Below are 26,122 nucleotides of genomic sequence, written 5' to 3'. Positions count from 1 at the left end.
GTTGGAAAAACGCACTTACTGTACCGGCCAAACGTTTGGAGACTCCGTCTCTCTCAGTAGCAAGATGACGTGTTTCGTATAATCGTTGGTTAGTTTGTTTTTGGGCTTTTTTCTTAACAACTACACAACTACTATTGCATATTACTGAGGAGCTGTAACTGTCTCCATCTACAGCCCTAGGTCTGTATTATACTGCCCCCAGGTGGCCAAGGTGCGTACACCAGGAGGTTCAGCACAATAGTTGTTGAATTGAAGCAAAAAAAAAAAAAAAGTGACAAACATGCTTGAATTCTTTGCTGTATATTTTGATTTTTTTAAATGGGTCTCCATTCACCGGCCCCCCCATACAAAAACGGCATACGCTAATAATTTAGCTTCCTGCCAAAGATGGAGCAGAATTCTGGTCCAACATGCCCTCGCGGTCGGTGGCGACAAACGGCAAAGCAGACCTGCTCACAGATGGCGCTCTTAGGCGCCCCGGAGGCGGCCTGCTGGCGAGGCGCTCAGGTTACACAAGTAACCCTGTTATCCTCTATTTCCGCTACACACACACACGGGCCAAATATCATGCTGCACACACTGTGTCCGGTAAGATGGCACTATTGGCTGGATGAAGCAGGAGCATTTATTAGAACACTAAAAATAGAGTACAGTAAGAGCCTCCCGCCTACCCCCCCCCCCCCCCCCCCTTCCATCGTGGGTTCCGGGTTGGCACCCCTGCTATTTCGCGGATGTTTTTTGTACAGTTTATAGCCATTTGGTTGCGCCTCCTGTTTGCTTTGGGTGTAATTCCATTGTTGACCACTAAGTCAACTATCTCAATGAGTTTGACATCGTCAATTGGAAGAAGAAGAGTAAAAACAGGAAGTGTTTCAGCACAGCCTAGTTTTTGCCCATTGTCAAATTTTCCTCAGTCCAGTTTTTTTTTTTTGGGGGAATTGCGCCTACAGAAAGCAATAGCTGTAGGTTGATTTTATAATGTACATCTTTGACAATTATCATTATTGTTTATTGTGTGATGATAAGCTAAGTTTATTAGTTTGGAAAACACACAGAAGGATCAGTAAACAATATTTTTGTGTGATCCATTGGTCTTGCTCTCTTCCAATAGACTATGATAATAAATGTGTACTACTGTAAAAGCGTGTTCATGTTTTTTGCGTTTGTACACTTTTTGCCGTTTTAATATTTGTTGTTCACACAATGCGGGAAGAATATAAATGGCTGTGAGTATTGTTTTATGCTGTTGTTATGCATTGCTGCTCTGTGTGTGGTAAAGTAACAGTTGTTTGAAGGTTGAAAATGATCATATGCCAATTTCATTAGCTGCCTATGGTGTTTGCTAATGGATGTTAGCATTAAACTAGCAGATTTTTGTGAGACAAATTATTTAGCTCGGTTGAACAATTTGGAGTTTAGACGTTAAGGTTTACCGTAACATTTACAGTATGCTAATTTCTGCAAGCCTTTGCGAGGTTTCGCATTCTAGGTTATCAGATGTTCATCGGACAAATGATGTGATTCTGTGTGTGTTTAAAGTGTGCGGGAGGGCTAAAAAAAATGTGTTCTCTCCAAATTGTGTCTTTGTGTGGTTGTTCTGGAATGTCATTATAAACGGGTGCTCGCTGTAGTGGACTTGCACTGACTGAATTCGTCTGAAGCGCATTTGACAGATCTCATTAGTTGGAGACGTCTTAACTGAGGCGTTTTACATATACGTGCCCCTCGTGGCTCTTTAGCAATCTTCAAAAGTGCTCCAATCAATCAGAAATTTTAAATGCCCGCCTGCTGTGTTTTTTTTTTTTTTCTCTTCCCCTTAACCCTGGAAGCAGGGGCGGAGCTATGGGTGGGCCTCGGTGTGCACAGGCCCACCCAGATTGACAGACTGCCCACCCACTGAGATTCATGAAAAAAATAGATACTTTTACATTTTTTGTAAATGAAATATGAAATGAAATTATTTTTGAATTTGTGTTTCGTTGTGTTTATTTTTATTTTTTTTTAAATTATATTGAATATTAAGAATGGCATTATTGTGCTTGTCTAAGGAAGATCTGAAATTCATTTTATTCAGTTTGTCATTTTATTTGGGGGAAATATTCAGGACCACCCTGATTTTTCCAGGCCCACCCATTAGCCACGTTCTGGCTCCGCCCCTGCCCAGAAGATTTTTGCACATCCAAAGCCTTGGGTCGTTGGAAAACTCCCGTGCGGCTCTTTACTCCTGTATCTCGACTTTGGGAGCGTACCAAAGGATACCCGTTACTTTTCACGGGAGAACCAAGAAACTTGAGAGGATAAAGAAAATGTGCATGTGACCATTGTTATACTATTATCTCAAGGCACCGCTGTACACTTGAAGCTGTTGATGAGGATTTGGGCATTGTATTGTAATGATGACATTGAGAAGTAATTGGGTTCAAGTCATTCCAGGCTTGCTCCAACAACAAATGGTGGCCTCGGAAATGCCAGGATCTCAGCCAAGCTACTGTAAGCCCACCCTTTGCACCGCATTCCCCAGGATGCGGTATTCCGGCTATGTCGCGCAAGACGCTTTCTTCGCGTTCAGGCTGGGACGCGTGAGGAAGAAAACCAAATCTCGGCCGCTATTCGGGTGACATCGACAGCAAGTATGTCACCGCTGAGGATGTTTACTCTGCACGGTCCTTAAAGCTCCTTTGTTGATCAACTTGACTTCCTTCCCTTGGCAGCTCTCTGCTATTTGAGGGGAATTTGCTATTTGAGTTCCACGCTTGTCCCATCACCCTAATGAGGATGATAATAAGAGGTCACCTGTCCCAAGGGCGCGTCCAAATATGGCAACTGAAGACAACTGACTCCCCTTTTTTCCAGATTGTGTTGACCTTTGAGAGCTCATTTTTAATCCTGTCATGGACTAACCACCTCACGTTCTGTTCTGACACGATTACCATATTTTCGGGACTATAGGACTATAAGCCGCACCTTTATATAAGCCGCATCCACTCTATTAAAAAAAAAAAAAAAAAAAAAAAGATATATAAGCCGCACCGGGTGATACGCCGCACCTATCTATGTTGAAAACTTTGATATTTAGTGCATTTACAGAACAATTTTGAACTGTAAATGTACACGTATGTACCTGAACAGATTCTTTCCTAGCAGTGCCTATTAACACAGCAGCAACTTTGCTAAATCGGAACAGACGCAAGAGAAAATACCCGGTTTTTATCTTCAATTCACTTAGTTAGCTAACCAACGTACAAATGGCGTGTACAGCGCATGCTACGTGGCTACAGTGTCTTTCTCCTTAGCAATTACTCAGCCAATTACCCAAGCTGGTTCTGCCTAATAGATTTCAACTCGCTCCTCAGGGAAACTTCAGCTGTCCGGTGTCTCCTCGTGGGCTGCAACGCCACTGGTGGTCTTTGCCCCTTTCCTTCAGCCTGGCCTCAGGCTAAAAGGCCTGCGGGAGATATTTCATCAAGGTGAGCGACTAGCTCGCGCGTGATCGACGTCGTGATATCATAACACGACCGCTGCCTGGCTAACAGCTAGGGATGAGGAAATTCTGGGATTTTTCAAAGGTTTATGGAAGTAAACGGTAATGAAAGACAAATTTACAAAATATGTGAATTTGGGGGGGGGGGTTGTCTGTACTATATGCAATGCAGACATGTAAGAAAGGAGAACTTAGTAGAGTTTATTTTGCATGGACGTCTTCACATGACAAGGCTAAATGTCTACATTAAAATTCAGCATCTGTTCTAACTTACTGTATTTGGCATGAAAAGTTTCCAATTTGGATTATTTCCAAAGTTCCCCGCCTAAACTTCCCGTTGAAATGCAGCGGGAATTTTCCAGCCCTGCTGACGCCTCGACTGGAGAAGAGCGTCTCGCCAAACAGCACAGGCGCGGCGCACTGACTGGATTTTGGCGAACCTTTGACGCCAACTGGAGAAATCTGCATATGATTTTTCACAGCACTGCAGCATCAGCTCAGCCTGCCCATGAAATATTCATACGTGTGGGTGTGTGGGTGCGGCTTGCGTCAGTCATTTTTACACAGGCGACGCCTCAGATTTGCCTGTAACATGTTGACACCTGCTGTGGCTTGTGTGCTTGTTGTTGTTTTTGTTTTTTTGCACTGTAGAAAAAGCAGCATCCTGCTTCAAAATTTGGTGTGTGATGACAGGGCACTTGCAACAAAGAGCGCGACCATGTGAAAAAAAAAAATCAAAATCAATGCATCACTAAGTTTGAGGGGTTGCTACAATAATTATTCGACTGATAAGCGGCATAATTATGCTCAGCTATCCACCCAGTGCAACTAAGAAGGGGCGTGAAAAAACAGACGTGAGAAAAGGAGCAAAGGCGCATATCGGATGTCAGGCCAAAAACTGTGTGTGTGGGGGGGGGGGCTGCCCCCGAAGACCCCCCAAACCCCCACAGTTCGGCCATCTCTGCTGTTAACAATGTCACCTGTTTATTTTTGAACATAATTTGGCGGAGGGTTCCTATTAAATGGAGCAGGCTACAACATATACCATACGTATAGAATAATTGAATTGTGTAAACTGGAGGCATTTTGTCTCAGGGCCACATGAGTTAACCAGGAAATGGACAAAATGGCTTCCTCTTGCCTGGTGGCCTGCTTGGTGTGGAAGGGCACAAACCTTTCTGTGTGGGGCGACTTGTCTCCTCTCCTTTTTTTGGAGTGGGACAGCATCAGAGAGGTTTTTTTTTTTTTAGCCGATGGACATTTTTTTGTGGTGTGAAATTCCACCCACAGTTAGCTTTGTCACTGTTCCTGCCTGATGGAGGACAGCTAGCTCACTGGCTAGCTTGCTAGCCCAGTAGCTTCATTTGGACAAGTTGGTTTTTTTACTCCTTTTTTTCATTTGGACAAGTTGTTGCAGCCCGGAAGCAAGTGGCGACCGCCAAGCATTGGACAAATAACACCTTCCTGCTCCCTGTTGATGATGTCACTGAGGTACTTAATAATAATAATGCTGAATCTAGCGCTTCTCAAAGTACTTTTACACAAGATAAAAACAATAAGAGGTAAAAATTGCCCCAGTACTTTAATCGTTTTTTCAGGTAGCTGTTAGCTGTACTTGTGTATTTAATTTTCAGAGGTTCATCTTTTATAGTAGGCTTCTATTTCATGACAGCAGGAAGGTGAGGACAGTGCTTTAAAAACAGTGACTTTTTTTTCTTTCTTTTTTTCCACCAAGTCCTCTTTAAAATAGTACTTAGCTTGCCAAGTACCGGCATTATGACAGTGAAATACAGTATTGGAGTCGGCCGTGATTTAATATTGTTGTATGTATATTGTTGTAAGCCACTGTAAATGTATGCAGGCTGAACGTTAGCATGACACGTAGATTGGAAAATAATGAAATTAGACTAAAATAATGATTCTGTTCAAATATAATGCACGTTACATAAGACATGTACTTCAATAAATGTTTCAAAAACAGTTCTTTAAAAAAAATTAATGCAAACGTATTGACTTTACAAGTCACAACTGAACTGTACTCGGACAGTGATTCTTCAGCGTACCACGAGAGGTACTCATTCCACACATTTAAGTGTATAATATTTTTTTAAATTATTGTGTGAGTTTAAATGTGATTAAAGCATATTCCAAAATATATATTTAGGCCTACATGTTCTTTATATTGCAGATTTCACCTGCTGTGGGTAGGTCTGGAAATCCCCTATGCAGAACCGATCACTTTACTCCAAATTGAGTCATACTTGACTTGGATGAAGTTGGAGATAACTTTCTTCGGAGCAGCGTGCAGGAAAAAAAAAATCCTTGACGTCCTGTCCGTGGTTGTGGAAAAGCCATTCATGAAGCAGGTTTGCAGAATTGCTTCTTCTTCTGAGGCCCGAGTAATCCACTGTCACCAATCAATTTCCAGTGTTATCGCTAGCAGCACTGCAAATTGAATTTGGCAGCGTGATTTGATGATCTGATTATTCGTTTTATTGTGCCGACAAACAGTTGCTCGACTATTAGTCACAGCTTTTGTCTCGAGGCGCCGGGTCGTTTGACACTTCCAATTAATTCAGTTGACGGCTCGCTCGTGTCCCCTTTAACAATGTATTAATGGATTGTATGTGCTTTGTTTAAGGCGTCAAAGCCCTCTGTTTAATCACAAATTAAGGCGCATTTGGATTATTTACAAACTAGACGCCAAGTGGGAGGTTTTCACCTTTATGACAACACAAATGTCACTGGAAGTAAGGCATCACAATATGCATGCCAGGCCAGGCCACTAGTTGGCGATTTGGAAAGAAAGCCGCCGTCGTTTTCAGGGGACATTCTCAAATGCTTCATCTTTGTGCGAAAAAGTTTAACATCACTTAATGTCAGAAAAACGCTATAAATCGACACCCAAATTCACATGCACACTTCGACCTCTCAAAACAATCGCTGCAGTATATTGGATTTTATGGCCGTTAAGGCTTTTCCTCCCCATAGAGAAAAGGCTAAATGTTGCTTAAAGAGAAAATGTGTAGAATGTTTTCATTTTTTTTAATGATCACTCATTTCAACAATATGCAAAAAAGTATGCTACTAAATGTCGTTTGTGATGACATTTTCCTTGCACCTCTGCTGAAGAAACTGTTGGGAGGCATGTGACGTGTGGCCTTCAAAATGCTCACGCTTCCATCATTGACCACTAGATGGCACCGAATTCTACACATTGTCCTTTTAACGTTGGAGAACGACAACTAGTCATAACTAAAATTCCAATGAAAGTAGCCTAACGAAGCGATTGCCTCAGTATTTCGGATTTCACGGACAGTGTTAAGCGTTTTCCACATAAGTGACATTAAGCTGTAGTGAGCACCATTGGAGAGGAAGATGTTACTGTCCAGAAAATCCAGAAATATTGGTGCAATCGTTTTGATATTTTCAGAGCTTGATGTGGGTATTGTTGCTATGTCTTCATTAATTTTGGTAAGCAGTTTTCTGACAAAGTGTCATTGAGCTTTTTTTATGCAGTGGAAAATACTTAACCACCACAAAGTCGAAAATACTGTGGCGATTGTCTTGATATCTTCAGAGGTTGAAGTGGGCATGAGTGGTAAAAAAAATAATTTTTTAAAATAATTTTTGGATGTATCCGTTAATGCTGGCATTCTCACAAACTTTTACTTTGGGATCTGACCATAATGTTTGCATTTTCAAGCTTCAAAATGCTTTCGTTGCATCAAAAACAAGTAAAGACGGACCAAAATGTTGGTGTAGGTGTAAATACTAACGATATTGTTTCCATAAACTTCCACTTTGCAAACTGACTGCAATGTTTGCAATTTAAGGCTCCAAAACCATTTGGTTGAGGCAAAAACAACAAAAAAAAACTCCCAATTTTTTGTGTGGATGTAAAATAGTTAGATTGGCATTTCCATCAATTTCCACTTTGTGAACAGACCAAAATGTTTGCGTTTTCAGGCTCCAAAACACTCTTGTTGTGTCAAAACAAAAAAGAAGAAAAAAACCAAACAGCTAAAATAACCCAAAAGCTCATGTAAACGCCAGCCATGTCATCAGGTCTACAGATAAAGAAAATTCGTGGAATCGAGCATTCAACCAATTATTAGCCCATCAATTAATTGAGTCATTGGATATAATAGGTTTTTGCATGACTAATTACAATAACGTGCATGAGAGGTGCCATCTTCACGTTTTACTGTCGCATCTGCGACTTGGAGTGTGTACACCAATGAAAGTCGGGGCCAGGCCTGGTGAGTGACGTGGGCGTCAGCGAATGAGACCATGCCTTTCTCTCAAACTTTCACTTTGTGTATTGTTTTGTGGGTGTCAAACAAAGAAGAGTCTGCTTTTGAAACTGCTCGTGTCAATGTTTTGAACCACAACAAAAAGAAGAAAGAAAGAATGCAAATAACAGTCATTTACTACAAGACCACGCGGGTGTAATAAAATGCTCACTCGGATCGTTGCAAACGTCACTTCTGGTTTTTTTTTTTTTTCCTCCATAATTTATTGTAACCTGAAAGGAAAAATAATTTCTACAAAAAATATTCAAATAATGCCATATATTATTCATTCTCGCTCTGGTTGACACTTCTTCCTGTATACAGTGTGAAGATTAAATCTGGCTAAAGTGTGGCGGCAATCACTCATTCCCATAGCAACCGTAATACTGTGACTAAATCTATCTGCCGTAACCCGTTGGCTATGATATAATATAATAATATATGTAGAATCTCAGCGAACTGTTAAGTGGGCACATTAGATACATGGACTTAAGATATGGTTGGAACAGAAAATGCAGCAGAAAGAGTACAAGTCTGTGTGTGTTTTTTTTTTTTTTTTTTTTCTTTTTTTGGGACAAGAACTGAAACCTGCTTCTTGTTGAGCGTGTAGGCCTCGGCTTGCCTCTTCATGGGGAAGCAAGCAACTTCCAAAACACAATCAAAACAAACAAAAACAAACCTTGTGTTGACAGCCATTCCATTTTCAAGTGAATCAGTGGTGATTTTGTGATTCTGCTATTTTTTTTTGTTAGTTTGTTTTGGTTTGATGCACATTGCTCCTGCTCAGGAATAAAGGGAACAGTGGTTGGTATGATTATATGTTTTATATATATATATATATATATATATATATATATATATCTTTCTTTCTTTTTTTTAATTTTTTCGCCTGTCTCTTTTGCTTTCTTTTTTTTCTTTGTCACATTTTTGTCCATCTGGCACCTGAGCACACACTCCAACAGTCCTGTGAGGTGTGTGTTAGTGGGTTTGTGTGTCCTTGTGAGTGTGTGTGCGGGTTTTAGTGAGGGCTGCGGTCACACACACTCGTGTACACGCAACTCACAAAAAATGTTTGGGGTATTCGGCTTTGGAGTGAACTTTCAGGATGAATCCCATAACGAATGCCATTAATCCATTTCAGCAACGCCCCAAAACAAAAAAAAAAGTTGATATAGTTTTATAGTTAGTTTTATGTATATAATATATGTGTGTGTATATGTATATATGAAGCGTTTTTGCCTGTTTTTTTTTTTTTTGCTTCATTTCAATGGACATAGTGGTGAGTAAACCTTGGCCACCTGGGGGCAGTATAATACCAGCAAGGAGAAAAACAGATCCTCACAATAGCTTGTTAAGCTACAATAGCATTCGTTTTTCGCAGAGGGTGAAAAAGTATGCCTGCGAGTCATGTTATTTTTATCTGTTGGTGTGTTTGCGCCACCGTTTGCTTCAAGTAGATTATAATGCTGTGACATACATCGATGCTATTTGTTAGCCCGTCTGTGGTCTATTCCATTGTGTTAGCATTAAGCTAAACCATTTAAATACTCAGTTGTTGTTTTTATTACTTTGATGATATTCAGTATCTCACTCACTGTAGTGCTTTATGACTTCAATCTTAGCCCGCTCTTGTAGTGTATTTCATTTTTTAGAATTATACTCATTATCATCCTATTATAATACTTTTTCATCTTTCTGCGATCTCTTTTGCAACCTGCTGATGACACTCTGAGCCAGGAGTGGCAAACCTTTCGCAGTTATCTAAGTTTATAGCAGCTCGAATTAGGTTCACCCCTTAGGTGTCTTGTGCATTTTAGATTCATCCTGAAATTCCACCCCGAAGCCAAATATCTCAAACGTTTTTGCGAGCGGTGTATAGACACTGGCGGGTCACGTGCGGGCGGCGGCTCAGTGGGGCGGCGGCGTGGCCAGCAGGCGGGCGAGCAGAGTGCAAAGCAGCAAGGCGGTGGCGGATGGCCGCCACGCGGCGGCGCCGTTGCAGTCCTTGCCCGCCTCGCAGCGCGGCTGTTGGCACAGCACCCCCTTGAACTCGGGGGCGCAGGCGCACTTCTGGTTCTGGTAGCACGTGCCGCCGTTCTGGCACAGGAGCATCTCCTCGTCACAAACGTTAGCTGCGAGTGACAGAAAGAAAGGAACGCCGGTCAGGATTTTAGGTTCGAGACAAATTTGTCTCTCGTAGGGCAGTATGCGAACCGGTGGAAGCGCGACCAAGACATGCCTGCCATCTAGTGGTAATTGGTGACATTACGACTTTAAACGACAGTCGACACCTGCATGCTCGCACCCGCAAATTTGCAGATTTTATTCCCCTGTTTTTTCTGATTAAAAAAAAAAAAAAAAAATCCGAGGCCCTGCCATTTTGTCCACAAAACCAAAGCCGGAAAACAAGTGAGCTGTGAACTTTGCAATGTGAGCCCAAGGGCGCTAAGATGTCAATTTCAGTCGACAGCAGGGGGCGGTACAGGACAAATTGACAGCACCCTTAGATGGATGAGAATGGCTAGATGAATCTACTCAAATTCATGTCCCACAAATGCAAGATAATCAAAACGCTGCGTTTTGACTAGCGGGGACACAGAATATGTTCTTGCAAAGAACATTTTTGCCTTGAGTTTCACTTTAAAGCAATTGCTGCGAGGTTGGGAGCAAATGAGCGTCCCAACAAACACAAGTTTAAGAATTCAGGACAACAATAACAAAGGCTGGGAAGGGCACAGGATGAAGATGAATTCCCTCTGCCTTTGCCTCAGGGACAACAACAGGCAACACCTGCGTTTTTTTTTCTCCCCAAGAACACATTTTTCTCCCCCCCCCCTCAACCCCCCCCCGCCCTTTCCCCCCAGTATGTTGTCGTCACGGCCCTTTGAAAAAAATCGTCGTCACTTTGCTTTGTTTTTATGCTACTTCTCAATATCAGCGCTATGCAAGAATAAATCCGTTTCATGTGTGAAAAGTATTTTTTTCCCCCCGTTGTTATCAAAGCAAAAATTCATTGTGTGCTTGTTATTTTTGCATTTAAGTAGAGTTCTGCCTCTGTACTGCTTTAATTTTAAGGAATGGAATCACAAAGCACACGTTTACTTGGGCTCGGGACAAAAAGCGCCGCTCTTTTGAAACAGAGCTCCTCAACTCACATTGACGTAGTTTGTCTCAAAGATGCTCCTCAACTAAATCCCATATGTTAATTTTTTTTTTCAAATTGGACTCTTTAGACGTAATTCTTTTTTTTCACTATTTATTCTCTTGCTCGGGTAGAGAGTGGGACTACTTTGGCCACACCCGCGCAAATCAGGTGCACCCGGGCGGAGGTCTAATGAGTGTTCGGGGAGGCGGGTCTTTTTGAATGCGACGCCCCCGCCCCCGCCCCGCCTCCCCTGCGCTCGACGGGGAAAGCGCTTCTCCGTAATGGGGTTAAGGTGTGACAGCGCCATCAATTGAGGCAGCAGCTGACGCGGCTAATGAGCGACATGATCTATTCCCCTCGGGGCTGGACAAAGCACGCGCGTCGCGGCGCACTCGCCAGACCTTTAGCGCTGAGCTCAAAGGTCCCGGAAGGATGCGGCAGCAGCGGCGTTGACATTTTAGACACAAAAAAAGCCCCCCTGACAGACCCCCCCCCCCCCCCCCACTCTCCTGTAAATATCACTTAGTCATAGGGACTTTGTTTGCACACACTTTAAACGTGTTTCGAGTGTTTTCTGACTCTCTCTCCAACAATACTTGGCTCTCCAAGTGCCACCGTAATGGCCAACATTAAAATCCAGTTGCGCTGTAGGCCCAACATCGGCGGAGCGAGTATTTGATTTTTTTAAAATGTTTTACAAGGCCAAAAGAATCTTCAGAAAACGCTGCTAAACATTCGTGACATGTTCCATCCGGGGGATGGGGAGAAATGTGCAAAGAAATTCCCATTAAAAAAAAAAAAATCGAAACATACCCACAAGTCAATTATCTGACCTAGCACCTGGTGGGGTCCAAGCGTATTTCGGGGGGGGCAGTGCCTCTCCGGGCCCCATTCTAGCTCCGCCATTGAAGTGTTCAACTCAACTCAACTTTCTTTATGCAGCACTTGATAACAATCATTGCTGCACACATGGAGTGAAAATCAGCCACACAATATCGAAGACAGTGGAAATTCAGTCACAATTCAAAATTCAATTCATTCATTCATTTGTTATCAATGAAAATGAGTGAACAATTCATTGAATTCATTGGTAAAGTAGAAGTCCTGATTGGACTCTCGTTCAAAAGTAAAAACAAGCGCAGAGTCTGGACGTACAAAGGCATGTGTTGAACTGAGGGCAGGAGCTTCATTCGTCAGGCTTGACGAATCGGAAAAATGCTTTGGCGCCATCTTAACGACTGACACTTACAAAACCGTTTTCTAGGGAGAGTCTATTACTTACGGATTTTCGCTATTTGTGGCAGAGGTCTTGGACACGCTCCCCACAGTTGTATTTGTTCATACAGAGAAAAATATTCCCCCCCCCCCCCCCTAAAAAAATGTAAAAAGCTATTTTTCTGGGTTGAATACAAAAAAAGGCACATTTTAAATACCCTCGGTCGCATTACGTGTCACCAACATTTTGTGTGTATGTGTGTGTGTGTTGTCGCTTACGGTAACAGCCTTGTTTCCAGTAGTAGCCCGGCAGACACTCGTCACACTTGGCCCCGGTGGCGCCTTCCTTGCACTGGCAGAAGCCCGTGCCGTTGCAACGGTCGTGGACGGAAGCCATCTGGTTGCAGTTGCACTCTGACCGGGACCAGGAAGACGTTTGTTAATGTTGCGGCTTGCGCGCGCATCTTTATTTGTATTCAGGGCAGGTCCACTCGCGTCCAAGCATGCGCGGCCTTTTCGCACAAAGTCATTGTTCCCGTATTGCGGCGGGCAATCCGGGCGCCGGTTTGCCATCTAAGTCGGGGCTTGTCCTCAGATGCCCGATTACAACCGGGCGGGAGAATCAAGAAGAGGCGGAGAAGCTCCACAACTAAACTCTGAGAATATACTGCATATCGTCGCTGTCCTGTGAAAAACACACGTATCTCCGTATATTCTTTATCCTCCGCGAAGAACGACTAACATTACCGCAGCTTACCGAGGAGGTTGTGACCGTCTGCGTGTATGTACCGTATGTCTGTGTTCTACTGCCCCCAGGCGGCCAAGGCGTGCGCAGCACAAGGCGCGGAGCGGCATACTGTCCATTTGAATTGATGAAAGATGATTTGAACGTAGTTATGGAACAACATGTCAAGAGTGCACTTTCTTTATTTGCGGTGACTCTAAAGATGTGCGAAATAGCTTAACCCTCCTGTGACACAGGAGCTGTAATTGTGGAAAAATAATGCGACCATCTGTCAGAGAGCTCTTCGGTTTTATCGACGCGCGAAATCCTCACCGAGTGATCCCCATTACTTTTTGCATTAGTCTTGCGCCATAAATACGCCGCACATATTCATTGAAGCTGACCGATGAGTCGCTCGCCAATGATTTGTCGTTTCGATCATGAGGCGCAAGAGTTGACTCGTTTGCTGGGGACAGCTGACAGCTTCGCTCTTGCTTAAAATCAAATTGCATTCCGGACTGTAAAATGAAATATTTACAGAAGGAGGGTGGGGGCGGGGGCGGGGGAGTCCAGATGACGCAATATGACAGCGATGTGGTCGGTATGTGTGTTTGTGGGTCATGTGCATTAAGGTCGGGATTACAACCGATGGCCCGGCTTAGTCGCTGGCTTTTTCCCGGGAGGGTTTGAGCCGGTTTCTGTTGCTTTTTCATTTGTGCTGACTCCAACGGGTGAGATAGTGGCCAAATGACACTCCCAAAGTTTCTCCATGGCGAGAGAGTGAGAACAACTGCTAAGAAATACTTTAAAAAGTGTCTTTTAGTCAGTGCGAATGTGTTTTAAAACGTGTATTTAAAAAAAAAAAGAAAAAGGATTTTCTGTCTGCAACGTATGCCCTCGTGATAAACGGGGATTGGATACACGCGTTCCGCTGTTCAACACGCACGCACACAAAATGTCCCCACCGATGCAGACACTTTCGTCATCCAGCTCAGCAGAGGCGTTGCGGAAGTATCCCAGTCTGCAGTGTTGGCAGTTCTGGCCCCTGGTGTTGTGCTTGCAGCTGACGCACGTGACAATTTTCAGGAACTCGAGGTAGCTGCAGCGGTTGGAGTGGCCGTAGCATTCACAGTCTAAAAAAAAAAAAAAAAAAAAAAAAGAAGAGCAAAGGCGGGTGAGGCCAGTTGAAGTTATTCCTCGGGAGGGCGCCGTCCTGCTTCGCGTCGACGTCGCGGAGAGATTGCGACGGGGAGAGCGGCGCAGGCTAATAAGATTCCTCGAGAGCGGCGAGTGATAAATGTCCAAAGGTTTCGACGTCAGTGAGCAAACGGATAGCCCCGGGTGTGCTTTATGAGCCCCGTATTGGCTCAATAAAGGCGGACCACTCCCTCACCGTTACGACACTCGCTCGCAGTTCGCTGACTCGGCTTGGCTGCCGCACTGATTACTGCTGGGACCGCCGCCCGCCCGCCTGCCGGCCTCCCGTGCTTGTTTGCATACGCGCGTCGCAGCGGCGGGAGTCACGCTGCGCTAATTATGTTTGGGGAAGTTTAACGTCATGTCATTAACCCATTAGCCGATTAGAAGCGCAAGAGTCGCGGACGTCGAAAAGCTACGAGTGAGGGAAATGAGACAGTCCATGCAGAGGTGGGCGTTCCGTCCCAGGGACGGACGGATGACCATTCTCTGGATGGCTGGATGGAGGACAAGAACTCTCTTAAAGCGGAAGTCAACCCAAACATATTTTTTTCAATAATATGTTCCCAGCAGGCCCACTAGTTGAAACAGGGCATTCTGAGAAATATTGCATTTGTGGAATAAGTGTTAATCCACTCATTTTTAGCCATCTCTGGGGGCGGCCATTTTGTCACTTCTGTTGAAAGAAAATGACATCACAACTGCGCTCAACGACCAATCACGGCTCAAATTCAGAAAACGGGTCAGCCGCGATTGGTCTTTGTGAGCAGTTGTGATGTCATTTTCAATCTACAGAAGACAAAATGGCCGCCCCATGAGATGGCTAAAAACGAGCGCATTTTGCTCTTCAATTTATATTCCACAAACGCAAAATGAATCAGAATGCCGTGTTTCAACTAGTGGGCCTGCTGCGAACATATTGTTGAAAAAAATATGTTTGGGTTGACTTCCGCTTTAAAAAGGACCGAGTGAGTTAGGACGGGGGCAGGTTTTCATCCGTCCCTCTAATCGTCCATAACCGGGTCAAGCACCGGCTCATGTGTTGTGTCTGGTTCTTTTAAAAAGCTGCCTTGCTAATAAGCCTGCACAACACTCTCGAACTCTTTTTCATGTGTGTTACCTGCCTGTTCTCTTGTTCTCACAGGCATAGTCTGCCCTCTAGTGGACGCCCGTTTCACTAACAAGGGAAAAAAAAACACTGAAAGCTATGACCCAGTAGTGGAAGACGTTGGTTCTCCTCCTACAATAACATTGCCTTATTTTGCAATAATTGTTTTTATTGCGAAATACAAAGTGAAAGCGTGCAACAAAACCCGATAGTATGATGTTATTACGCAATATTAAATATTCTCGTGATGTCCCCTGGCTTTCTCCTTTCCGCTTCCGCCTCCTCATCATCATCTTCATATCAAGACGGTGGTTGCTGGCATCCAAAAGTTATCTTAGTTAAAAAGTTGTAAACAATTCAGTCCACTCCCGATACTCCCAGCTGGCATTCTCACAAACTTTGGTAAATGGACGAGCATAGAAAATTAGCCAGCTAATGAGCTTGAAAACATGCACGGACGCTTTTTTTTTTTTCTTCGGGGGATGGCGGACCGACAGAATGTACGGACGGAAATGCTATAAAAGGACGAGGATGGACGAGGTCGGAGGACGATCATTTTTATGGATAAGGACGGAGGGACGAGGACGGAAGGGTACCCAGAGGATGGACCGGCTAGAAAAGGGCCAGGGACAGAAAAACGTCTTGCCGGTTGCTCCAATGTGAACGTCACGGGTTCGGTGTACATTGAAAATAACGATCACCTGTCGACCCGATCGAAGCTCCCCGCCAACAAACAGCCAGGAGCAAGCAGATGAGTAAAGTTTTTCCGAAGCCTGCTTTGTAGGAATGCTGAAGCGAGACTTTTCCCATCCCGAGCAGCAGTGCGGATGAGCTTAAGGGGCGGGGCCCCCACGCCGCCAAATAAAAAGCAGGCGATCACAAGTGAGAGCTACTGTTCCACATTCTCGCCGCGATGATCCTCACCGAGCCCGCTGCCTAATTACGGTTTTATTAAGCTTCACAAGTTGGCTGCGAACGACGGTGAGCTGCGAGGCATCGCTCTAGCTCCCTTTTTTTTTTTTTCTTTTCTTTTTTTTTTGGAAGAGTCATTTACCAGGCATGTTTATGCAAATATGCATTTAAATGCGCATTAAAAAGTGGTGGTTTAGCTGTTTAATCAGCCGTCACATTATTATTTTATTATTGTTTGGTTGACGATGCGGCGTGAATTATGAATGAGCAGGTTTAAAGGAAGTCGGCGAACGCGGTGCCGTAAAGTGCCTCTCTCAGCACTGAGGGAAGCAAGCGGGGGTGGGGGGGGAGTTGGGGGTTCGTGGGGTGGAAGAAGTGCCTGATTAAATATAAATGGCCAATTACGCCGCAGACTTGAGAGAGGCACCGGGACCCTGTTCGCCGAATCAACGCCACGTGTCAAGATGTTGCTTCATTGCTATTTATCAATCGCAAGCTACCATCTTCTATCTATTTCTTTCGTTAACAAGCCTCTTTTATGAAATCGAATCTCGGCAGTTGTCTTGCTTAAGTGTGCAAATTAGCCTACACTTACCTTGATCATGCATGGAATGCAAACACAACCACACAGGAGTCTCAGATGCATGGAGGGGAAAGAAAACATGCAATGAAAGGAATTTTTCCACAGATTTTTCTTTTGAAATATCGCTAGCTCATTTAAGTGTGATGAAAGGCTACCTAAATCACACACACACATACATTCATTCTCACATTTCCGCCAAGCCCCCGCCGTGTAGCGGATGGTCGACCCGCCGCTGGTCTCTTACCTTTGAAATGATCATATATGATTCCAAACAAATGTCTCGCCCCGGGCTGGCCTGACGCCAAGAGTTTCAGGAGCCCTTGAGGAGTGAAGGAATACGCTTGGGAGTTTGCTTGGCCACAAGTTGCACATTGTCCTACAGCAGCCTGCAGCAGGAATGTTGCCAAGGGCTACTCTCGACATCATTTTCTCGTGCGAGCTAAATCGTATGTAACCCCACAGAGTTTTTCGAGATACAAGCTGTTGTTCGGTTGAACTCAACTCACTTTACAACGAGCAGTAAACTGGCAGAACAACTCTTGAAAAAGAGGCTTCGCACTCTCGAGTTCGTTTGCTGTCAAACTAAAAGTCAAACAAAGAACTACACTTTGTGTGTTTAAAACAAACATAACTTTGCCTACGCCCACTAGTCTAATGCTAACACACAATGGGAAACCCAGCTAACAAAACTAGCATCGTTGTTGCGCTGGTTGTAATGCTTTAAACGTTGGATATTTGAACAGAAACGATGCATCAAAACCCATAGACAAAAATATAACAAGACTCAGGCATTACATTCTTTATCTTCTGCGAAGAATGACAAGTATTAACTGCAGTTTACCAAATCACTAATAGTACTTTTGAAAATCTTCTTCGTTTGTGTCTTCATGAATGTATTATAATGCGTGTCGCAATGAATGAAATATGATTCTCAAACTGTTTAAATGCTTATCGTGTTGGTTTTATAAAGTAAATGTTTTCAAGTGCAATTTACTTCGTTAAAAAATACATTACAAAAATTGTTGATGGGCCTGGAACAAACCACGATTCATTTCAACAGAGAACCGTAATTTGAGGTACGAGCACGGTCATGGAAAACATAAAACTCGCAGTTCAAGGCGCCACTGTATAATCGTACCCGGTTAATTGCGATGATTGGAATCCATTCCTGTCATTTCCTCAGCGCAATGGTCGAACTGCTGCCGTTTATTGCCGCGTTTGTTTTATGACCCTTTTGTTCAGTCTTTGATGACTAACCTAACGTGCTTGAAAAAGAACTGAAGGGATCTTCCCGAAACAGTGTGCTAATGATTCCCCGTGCGCTTGTCGGAAGGAGGCATACTGTCGGTTTTAAAAGTCCTTATCCGCAGCTCTGTGGAAATGTAGGGCAAATGTAAAGCAGGGGACGGGACCAATACATCAGCTGTAATGGGTGCCAACTACGTGCGACACTTCTGAGTTAAGCGGCTTGAATATGCGTTGCTTGTAACGCAGCCACATGGATGCTACTCGTTAGCCCTTGTGTGCCTTTTGCATGTGTGTTAGCATTAAAGTTGCATCATGTACCGTAGTTTCCCGAGAATAACTCTTGATTTTCCAATATCCAAAATCGAGCGGGGGGGTTTCAAGTGATAGGAAGGGGCATCAATCTTGGACAGAAGCCCATCAGGCAGCGGATATACTCTATATCAAAAGTACGTTTAGAAATCTTCCTCCGTCTTCCGCAGGTTTTGATGCAATGATTTTCTTCAGTTAACCGTTTCTCAAAGGCTTATAATTGACGCAACATTGACACTAGTTTCTTTTGCCCTTTTATGGTATGTGTTAGCGTTTAGCTAGCAGAGCTTGTTTTAAATATGCAGCATGTAATTCTTTGTTGGATGTTTAGCTTGACAGTGAACTTCGACTCAAGAAGTTGAAACCTCTGTTTGAAGAAGTGCTTTGTCAAATGACTTGAGTTCACTGCTAATAAAGCCCGGGGATCTTGAATTTTTCAAAGCAGAAAAATCTGCCCAATGACAGATCATAACTCCAAAAAACCTCCTAAGTGGGGCCACTCGTATCTCAATGCACCAGTGTAATAGCTGACAAAGAGAAAGGAAAACCCCGGTAACCTTTTAACCTCATCGTGATGATTCTAATTCCCGGTGTGACGGCTAATCCGCCGCCCGCTTCAGTTCTACCTTTCTGCTTTTTCTCGCTCCTCTCCTTCTCCTCCTCCTCCTCCTCTCCGCCTTCTTGGTGGTTCCCAAAGGAGTCCGGCGTTTCATGACCGCCTCCATCCCTCTCGCCGTGGTGCGCTACAAAGCAGCAACATCTCGCAAATCAATTTGTATCGACGTGGAGCACACGAGCTCAGGCTGTTTTACCGGAATAGAGTGGCAAGACGGCAACGTCTAATGATTTATGACAAGCCTCCCCCGCCCCGAAAACGCAAATCCTACTCCATCCCATTTATTTTCAAATTGCAGCAAATCATGCCGCTATTTCATACAACGCGTCTACAGCGAGATACCTTTCCCCTCGGGCTTTCTGTGTCGACGCGTCTCCTTGTCAGCAGAACTTGTTGATTTGCGACTGTGCGTCTCCTGGGAGTGTTCCTTAAGATTGGGGAAGACTGAAACAGCCGCCATTGTCATTGACACGCAACAAAAAAAGCATATGGCGCGGATCTCAAAAGTAAAACCTCGCTGCCCCGGGGAACTCTCGTTTATCGCAGGAGACGCGTTCCAGACCCGCCCGGCCCGCTCAGGAACGTATCCCCGCGATAGACTGAGGTTTGCTCTTCTGTTCTACAGCGAAAGGTAACAGTTACGGAATCTAAGGAACTCGGACGCTTGTCAGGGTTGTGCTGCCTATGGTCATCCACAGCGTTTGGGGAAGTAAACCTAACTGCTCTTCTTGCTGGAGTGGCTTGAAAGTAGGACATGTTGGAGTTCACGCAAAAGTGTTCAGCCAAGAAAGGTCAGCATCACAAGAAGAGGTTGTGTTAAAGTGCCGGTCCGGTCTCGCTCTCGCCAGAGTTATACTACATCCAGGGAAATACAATGGAATAAAGGTGAAACTCCTCATAGAACTCCAAAATATGCTCACCTTTCTTTGAATGCTCAAGTATTTCCATGACCTGGAAGACTGCAAATCTACACGGACAAACAATCAACAAACTTCACTCTGTGTCCCCTTGGCCCTTAGGCAGGATAACAATGATGCTACTCTTTTGTGAAAAGTTGATAGCTGTAGCCGTCACCGCAGCACATCTTTTGTCTGTATTTCCAAGGCCCCCTTTTTACACGGTGTTATGTTGAACATATATAGCGCCTCATTGTTGTGCCACAAGTAAATAGGCAACCCAGGGACACCATCATCGCCTCGAATAAAATCGGCTGAGACCTCCCTTTGCGGCATTCAATGCTTTGCCTGCCTCCCACCTCTCCACCCGGTGATGACGTGTTTTTTGTTTGTTTGTTTGTTGCGGCTACGTACTACTTTCCAAATGTCCAGAGATACCTCAGCATCTACCGTAAATGAAAACTCCATTCAAGCTGCATGTACAATGAATACTTTCCTTTTCAGATACAGTACCTCTCATTTGTCTGAGTTCTTCCTCACCATGTCTGCCATTCTTGTGCTCGGATGAGAAATAGCCACTGTGACCATGCGTGTCCTTTGCATGTCCTGCAGAATTGTGGGAAACTATTTGATGGACCCGCCAAACAGGAGTGCAAGTTGTGGCTCGCCGCTTGGCTTGCTATTACCGAACGTTAAAATGATACCACGTCTGTCGTCCTCGCGTTCAGATGAGGAATGACTGTGGCCACGAGTCTCATGCCCATGTCCCTCAGACTTGTGGGAGACTGTCACGGAAAAGCAAAACAGGTGTGCAAGTCTTTGTCTTGCTTGACTCTAAGATGATACCTCTGATTTGACTTGGGCTGACTTATTCCTCACCTGGCCTTTCACTCTCATGCTCGGATGACAAATGGTCATTGTGGCCATGAGTCTCATGCGCATGTCCCTCAGACTTGTGGGAAACTGCCATGGAAAAGCAGAAGAGGGGCGCCAGTTTTCATCTCGCCAGATACCTGTCATTTGACTTTGACGGTCTTCTTCCTCACCTTCTCGGTCATTCTCGTGCTCGGATGAGAAATGACTATTGTGGCTATGAGTCTCATGCCCATGTCCCTCAGACTTCTGGGAGACTGTCACGGAAAAGCAGAACAGGTGCGCAAGTTTTTGTCTTTCCAGACCAGGGGTAGGGAACTCTGGCTCCTCGGGAGCCATACCCTGCCTGTTTTGGATCCTCCCTACTACAACACACCTGATTCAAATGATCAGCTGATCAGCATGCTCGGTAGAGGTCTGAAACGATCCTGATCATTTGAGTTAGGTGTTTGGAGTAGGGAAAGATCCAAAACAGGCAGGATATGGCTCTCGAGGAACCGGAGTTCCCTGCCCCCTGTTCTAGACCCTAAAATGCCAGCACTCAAAGTTGAACTCTGGCTGACTTATTAACCGCACCTTCCCTGTCATTCTCATGCAGAGATGAGAAAGTACGATGTCCGTGGCTCTCGTGCCTATGTCCCTCGGACCTATGTCCCTCGGACCAGTGCGAATCTATGCGATGGGAAAGAAAAGCAAGAATTCAAGATTCTAACTTAAGAAGTGACAGCATGCCTGTCTTCTCGCTCGCTCACCATGTCTGCCATTTTGATTCTCAGATGAGAAATGGCTATCGTGGACATGTGTCTCATGGCCATGACCCTCAGACATGTGGGAAACTATACGATGGACAAATGGAACAAGAGTGCAAGTTACAGCTCATTACCTTCGAACTTTACAAATGCATCTCTGATTTGGCCTTGGTCTTTTTCCTCACCGTGTTTGCCATTCTCATGCTCAGATGAGAAATGGACATTGTGGCCATGAATCTCATGTCCATGTTCCTCAGACCAGTGGGAAACTAAGTCATGGGCAAAACAAGAGTGCCAGTTATGGCAGAATCTAGAAGGAACCTCTCATTTGACTTTGTCATCGTCTTCACCTGCTCTGTCATTCTCACGGTCAGATGAGAAAGTACTGTCTCCTCGAGTCTCATGCCCATGTCTCTCAGACCTGTGGGGAACTATGTGACGGACAAGCAAAACAAGAGTCCAACTTTCCATCTTAAAAAAACAAAAATACACCACAGCGCTCACGACTACTGGAATGTACAAAAATACTTCTCATTTGACTGTCTTCTTCCTCAGCCTTTCTGCCATTCTCATGCTCAGATGAGAAATGCCCATTTTGGTCTTGAGTCTCATGTGCATGTCCCTCAGACCCGTGGGAAACTGTCACGGACAAAACGAGTATTTCCATCATGAGGTACTCTAAAAATATACATCTCTTTTGACTTTGGGTGCCTTGTTCCTCACCTTCCACGTGATTCTCAAGCACATATGGTAAAGTACTATGACCATGAGTCTCATGCCCATGTGTCTCAGACTTGTGTGAAACTGTCATTAAAAGGAAAGCAAGGTGGCATCATATTTCTTACAATTAGTACAATAAAACCCAACAAAAACGATACCTCTCTTTTGGCTGCCACCTTGCTCAACTTCATCCTCGTGCTCAGGTGAGAGTGCGTGTTTGTTGCCATAAGTCTCATTTTCCTCATGCTTATGGGAAATCAAAGGTCTGTCTTTGACAATCATAACAACGAAACTATTTACGTCGGTAGAACTAACTTGTATCAATAGTGCAACTTCTAAGACTACGGTTATACTGTACATGAAAATGTCATGCTCTTACTTTCAGCTTCTCTTTGTTTGTCCTTGCCCTCCCCGTCCTCCTCATGCTCGGATGAGGAAGGACTCTCGTGGCCACGACTCTCATGTTCCTCCAGTCCGTTAGAAACCAGCACTTTAAAAAGTGAAGATTTAGGTTCAAGCCGAGTTCTAAAGTTTAAGCAAAAGGGTTTCTACTTTCGGCAACGCTGCATCTATGGGAGATGACAATACCTTCAGCTATGGTTTGTGCCTTCTCGTGCTCGAATGAGGTTGTCGTCCCAAGGCCATGACGCTCACGAGGAAAGGAAACTCTATGTTTGCCTTCCTCGCGTTGGGGTGAGAAAGTGCCTCTTTGGCTATGAGTTTCATGTTCCTGATGTGCGTGAGAGGCTGAAATACCATTGACGGACGGGCAAATATGTTGGTACATTTCCTTCTCATTTGTAGCCTTGCTGAGAGAATGATTTTCCATATACAATCTCATCTCCAAGTGTCTGCTGTCACTAGTACACTACTTTGAGAACTCATACCGTCACTATCAACTTGTCTTTTATTGGGAACGTCCTCCTGGTGTGATGAGGACATGCCTTTGTGGTCATGAGTCTCATGTCTTTGAGGAACATGAGAAATGAACACTATAAAAAGGAAAAGATTTACAATTATTTAAGTTGTCCGGTTTAAGGAAAGGATTTCTACTTGAAAGCGTCTATAGGAGATGGCAATACCTTCAGCTTTTCTTTTCTTCTCATGTTCAAACGAGGTGGTTGTCCCATGGCCATGATTCTCATGAGGAAGGGAAACTCTTCTATGTGTTTCTTCCTCGCGTTTGGATGCGAAAGGGCCTCTGTGGCTGTCAGTCTCATGTTCTTCAAGCGCATGAGGGATTGAAATACCACAGACAAGCAAAATGCAAATACATTTCTTCTCATTTTAAGGCTCATTGAGGAACAGATTCTCATGTACATTCTCATCTCCAAAATGACAGGCTGCTATAGTCATTTCTTTCACGACAGTACTTTGAAATGTCTTGATTTTCAAATTGTCTTTGCCATGGTCTTCATGGTGAGATGAGAACGTGTGTTTGGGGCCGGGAGTCTCATGTTCCTCGAGCGCATGAGAAACTAGTACTGTACTATGAATAGTGACGATATAGATTCAAGCTGAGTTCAAGGTTTTAGGGGAGGGCTTCTACGGTCTACAGCGCCGTATCTATGGGGGGGACGTCAATACCTTCATCTCTTGTTTCCTTCCCATGCTCAAATGAGGTTGTCATCCCATGGCCGTGATTCGCATGAGGAACAGAAGAAACTCTTCCATGTTTGTCTCGGTGTTCGGATGCGAAAGTGCCTCTATGGCTGCCACTCGGATGTTTCTCAAGAGACCAAGAGACTGAAATGCCATCAACCAGTACATTCTCATGTCTAGAATGAGTGGCTGCAATAGTCAACTCTCCCCCGCTTGGAAAAGTCATACCTTCACTTTCATTGGGATCGTCAACCTGGGCCCCGCGGTGAGATGAGAAAGTGCCTCGGAGTCCGCGAGTCCCGTGTTTCTCGAGCACGTGTGAAACTAACACTTAGAGAAGTGAGGATTTAGACTCAGGCCGAGTTGTTAGGTTTGAGGAAAGGGCTTCTACTTTCTACAGCACTGCATCTACCAGGTCATACCTTTACTTTTTTCTTGTGTTCCGTCGGGGGCCTCCCCGTGGTCGTCACGGAGAGATGAAAAAGTGTCTTTGCGGCCACCAGTCTCATGTTCCTCGAGCGCGTGAGACACTAACGCTACAAAAGGTTGATATTGAGACCCAGGCTGAGTTGTCAGGTTTGAGGAAAGGCTTTCTACGGTCTACAACACTCCATCTATGGGAGATGCCATTACATTCGTCTCTTCTTTCTTTCCCGGGTTCGAATGAGGTTGTCGTCCCTTGTCTATGAGCCTCGCGAGGAAGGTAAACTCTTCTACGTTTGTCTTCCTCGTGTTCATGGGAGAAAGTGCGTCTGTAGCCTTGCGTCTCATGTTCCTCAAGTGTGTGAGAGACTGAAATGCCATCCATAAAGCAAAGTTGCTGATGGACTTTTTTTTTTTTTCTTTCTAATTTTAAAGGGGAAATCAACCCAAACATATTTTTTGCAAGAATGTGTTCCCAGCAGGGCCACTAGGTGAAACACGGCATTCATTTTGCATTTATGGAATATAAGTTGAGCAGCAAAATGCACCCGTTTTTAGCCATCTCCGGGGGCGGCCATTTTGTCTTCTGTCGACCTAAAATGACATCACCACTGCTCACAACGACCAATCACGGCTGACCTGTTTTCTGAAGCTGAGCCGTGATTGGTCGTTACCTGAGCCCTGAGCAGTTGTGATGTCATCTTCAGTTGACAGAAGTGACAAAATGGCCGCCCCCTGAGATGGCTAAAAACGGGTGGATTTTGCTGCTTAACTCATATTTCATATTAATCATATTGCCTTGTTTCAACGAGTGGGCCTAGGTGCATGTTTGTGCGGCAGTTGTGCAAATTCTGTTGGAACAAAGACAGTTCTTGGGACTCTTTCGAACACTGTCCCTACTGTCCCATATAGTCGGGGTGAAAGTAACATTTAGAGTACAAAGTATTTTAATTGTCAAATTTGTATCGTACAGTATGTAAGAGGTTAACTCTTGGTTATTTCAGTTTTCTACTTTTCCCGCTGAAGCTTAAGTTAACACTACCTTGTATTTGGAAATCCTCCCACCCTTCTTTGAGCTCGGATGTGGTTTTGTGGCCATGAATCTCATGTTCCTCAGACTCGCGGGACGCTGTCGCAACGAAACCGTCGAAAAAGGCATTATTGCATCGACAATGACGGAATCCTGTCACTAAAGAACTATCGATGAGATGACCTCTTCCAAGGCCTCTGCTACGAGTCAATACAAACTCCTTCCCCAGAAATGACTTGATGACTTTTCGTGGTTCTTCCTGGTAATAAAGGAAGTGAGAAATCGACACGCTTTTGTTCTTTTAAAGATTAAAAAAAAAAAAAAAACATATCCTGTAACATCCTCTCACAGGTATACCTTGCACAGAACGCCTTGGATCAATATAGCCTGTAAAGACCAGCCAGGACCTACATCCCGCTTATGCATTTTTAAATGTCTCAACTTTTCCCCTTCCTTTCCAGCCTTATTTCTCTCCCTGCATTTTTCCAGGTTCTGCTTTTCCCACGGGGCATTTTGCCTTTCCCAGAATCCTTTGCATCGACTTCTCGGGGCTACTGTGTGTGTAGGAGAGAGATGGGAATCTAGTTCAGATCGAGCGTCTGACTCCTCACGCGTGTTCCCGAAGTGGGAACGTCTTTTTTGTGTTGTCAGATGACAACCCGGTGAGATTGTTGAACGTGCAACTAAACAACCAGTTAAAAAAGATGACTCTGTCATGTTTTTAGCAAGTGGGCTATCTCTTTGGCCACCAGAAGCGGCCCTTCAAACCACAAACGTCCGGATTTGTTTTGAAGACGAGCGTAGACTCTCAAGAGCCGATTGCCGTGACGTTGTTTTCAGTCATTACATTTCAACTGAACCACGATGGCTACAGCGCCTCTGGAGCTTTCAATTGTGTGATTTCAAAGTAAAATATCAATTCAACCCTCTGATGACATCATCATGTAGTTCATCTCTATAAGCGGAGTCGAGTCTTGCGTAAGTCAAGCTGTGACA

At 44.4% G+C, this 26,122-nt stretch overlaps 1 protein-coding gene across 3 annotated transcripts in view; it reads right to left on the bottom strand.

Annotated features, from left to right (window-relative positions):
• Window positions 1-7,975: 7,975 nt before the first annotated feature.
• ntng2b (netrin g2b) overlaps window positions 7,976-26,122 on the bottom strand; it is a 65,834-nt gene continuing 47,687 nt past the window's right edge. The window contains exons 6-28 of one of the 3 annotated variants that reach the window (XM_086053018.1): window positions 24,096-24,209; window positions 23,902-24,003; window positions 23,659-23,817; window positions 23,154-23,294; window positions 22,959-23,063; window positions 22,660-22,818; window positions 22,451-22,561; window positions 22,230-22,340; window positions 21,880-22,155; window positions 21,702-21,782; window positions 21,537-21,620; window positions 21,355-21,438; window positions 21,179-21,274; window positions 20,776-20,859; window positions 20,609-20,692; window positions 20,416-20,514; window positions 20,243-20,335; window positions 19,176-19,277; window positions 18,844-18,960; window positions 16,905-16,979; window positions 13,826-13,993; window positions 12,416-12,550; window positions 7,976-9,908 (exon numbers count right to left, since the gene is read on the bottom strand). In XM_086053018.1, the coding sequence (XP_085909144.1) occupies window positions 9,685-9,908; window positions 12,416-12,550; window positions 13,826-13,993; window positions 16,905-16,979; window positions 18,844-18,960; window positions 19,176-19,277; window positions 20,243-20,335; window positions 20,416-20,514; window positions 20,609-20,692; window positions 20,776-20,859; window positions 21,179-21,274; window positions 21,355-21,438; window positions 21,537-21,620; window positions 21,702-21,782; window positions 21,880-22,155; window positions 22,230-22,340; window positions 22,451-22,561; window positions 22,660-22,818; window positions 22,959-23,063; window positions 23,154-23,294; window positions 23,659-23,817; window positions 23,902-24,003; window positions 24,096-24,209 (2,804 nt within the window). In that variant the 3' untranslated portion in view covers window positions 7,976-9,684. Of the gene's footprint in view, window positions 9,909-12,415; window positions 12,551-13,825; window positions 13,994-16,904; window positions 16,980-18,843; window positions 18,961-19,175; window positions 19,278-20,242; window positions 20,336-20,415; window positions 20,515-20,608; window positions 20,693-20,775; window positions 20,860-21,178; window positions 21,275-21,354; window positions 21,439-21,485; window positions 21,621-21,701; window positions 21,783-21,879; window positions 22,156-22,229; window positions 22,341-22,450; window positions 22,562-22,659; window positions 22,819-22,958; window positions 23,064-23,153; window positions 23,295-23,658; window positions 23,818-23,901; window positions 24,004-24,095; window positions 24,210-26,122 lie in introns of all 3 variants that reach the window. The other 2 variants (XM_086053019.1, XM_086053020.1) reach the window with 2 other exon arrangements.

The sequence above is a fragment of the Filicampus tigris genome, chromosome 15, assembly GCF_054856515.1.
Source record: "Filicampus tigris isolate MCC_2025a chromosome 15, RoL_Ftig_1.0, whole genome shotgun sequence".
Classification (NCBI taxonomy): Eukaryota; Metazoa; Chordata; class Actinopteri; order Syngnathiformes; family Syngnathidae; genus Filicampus; species Filicampus tigris.
This window is presented reverse-complemented; position numbering and strand designations above follow the sequence as displayed.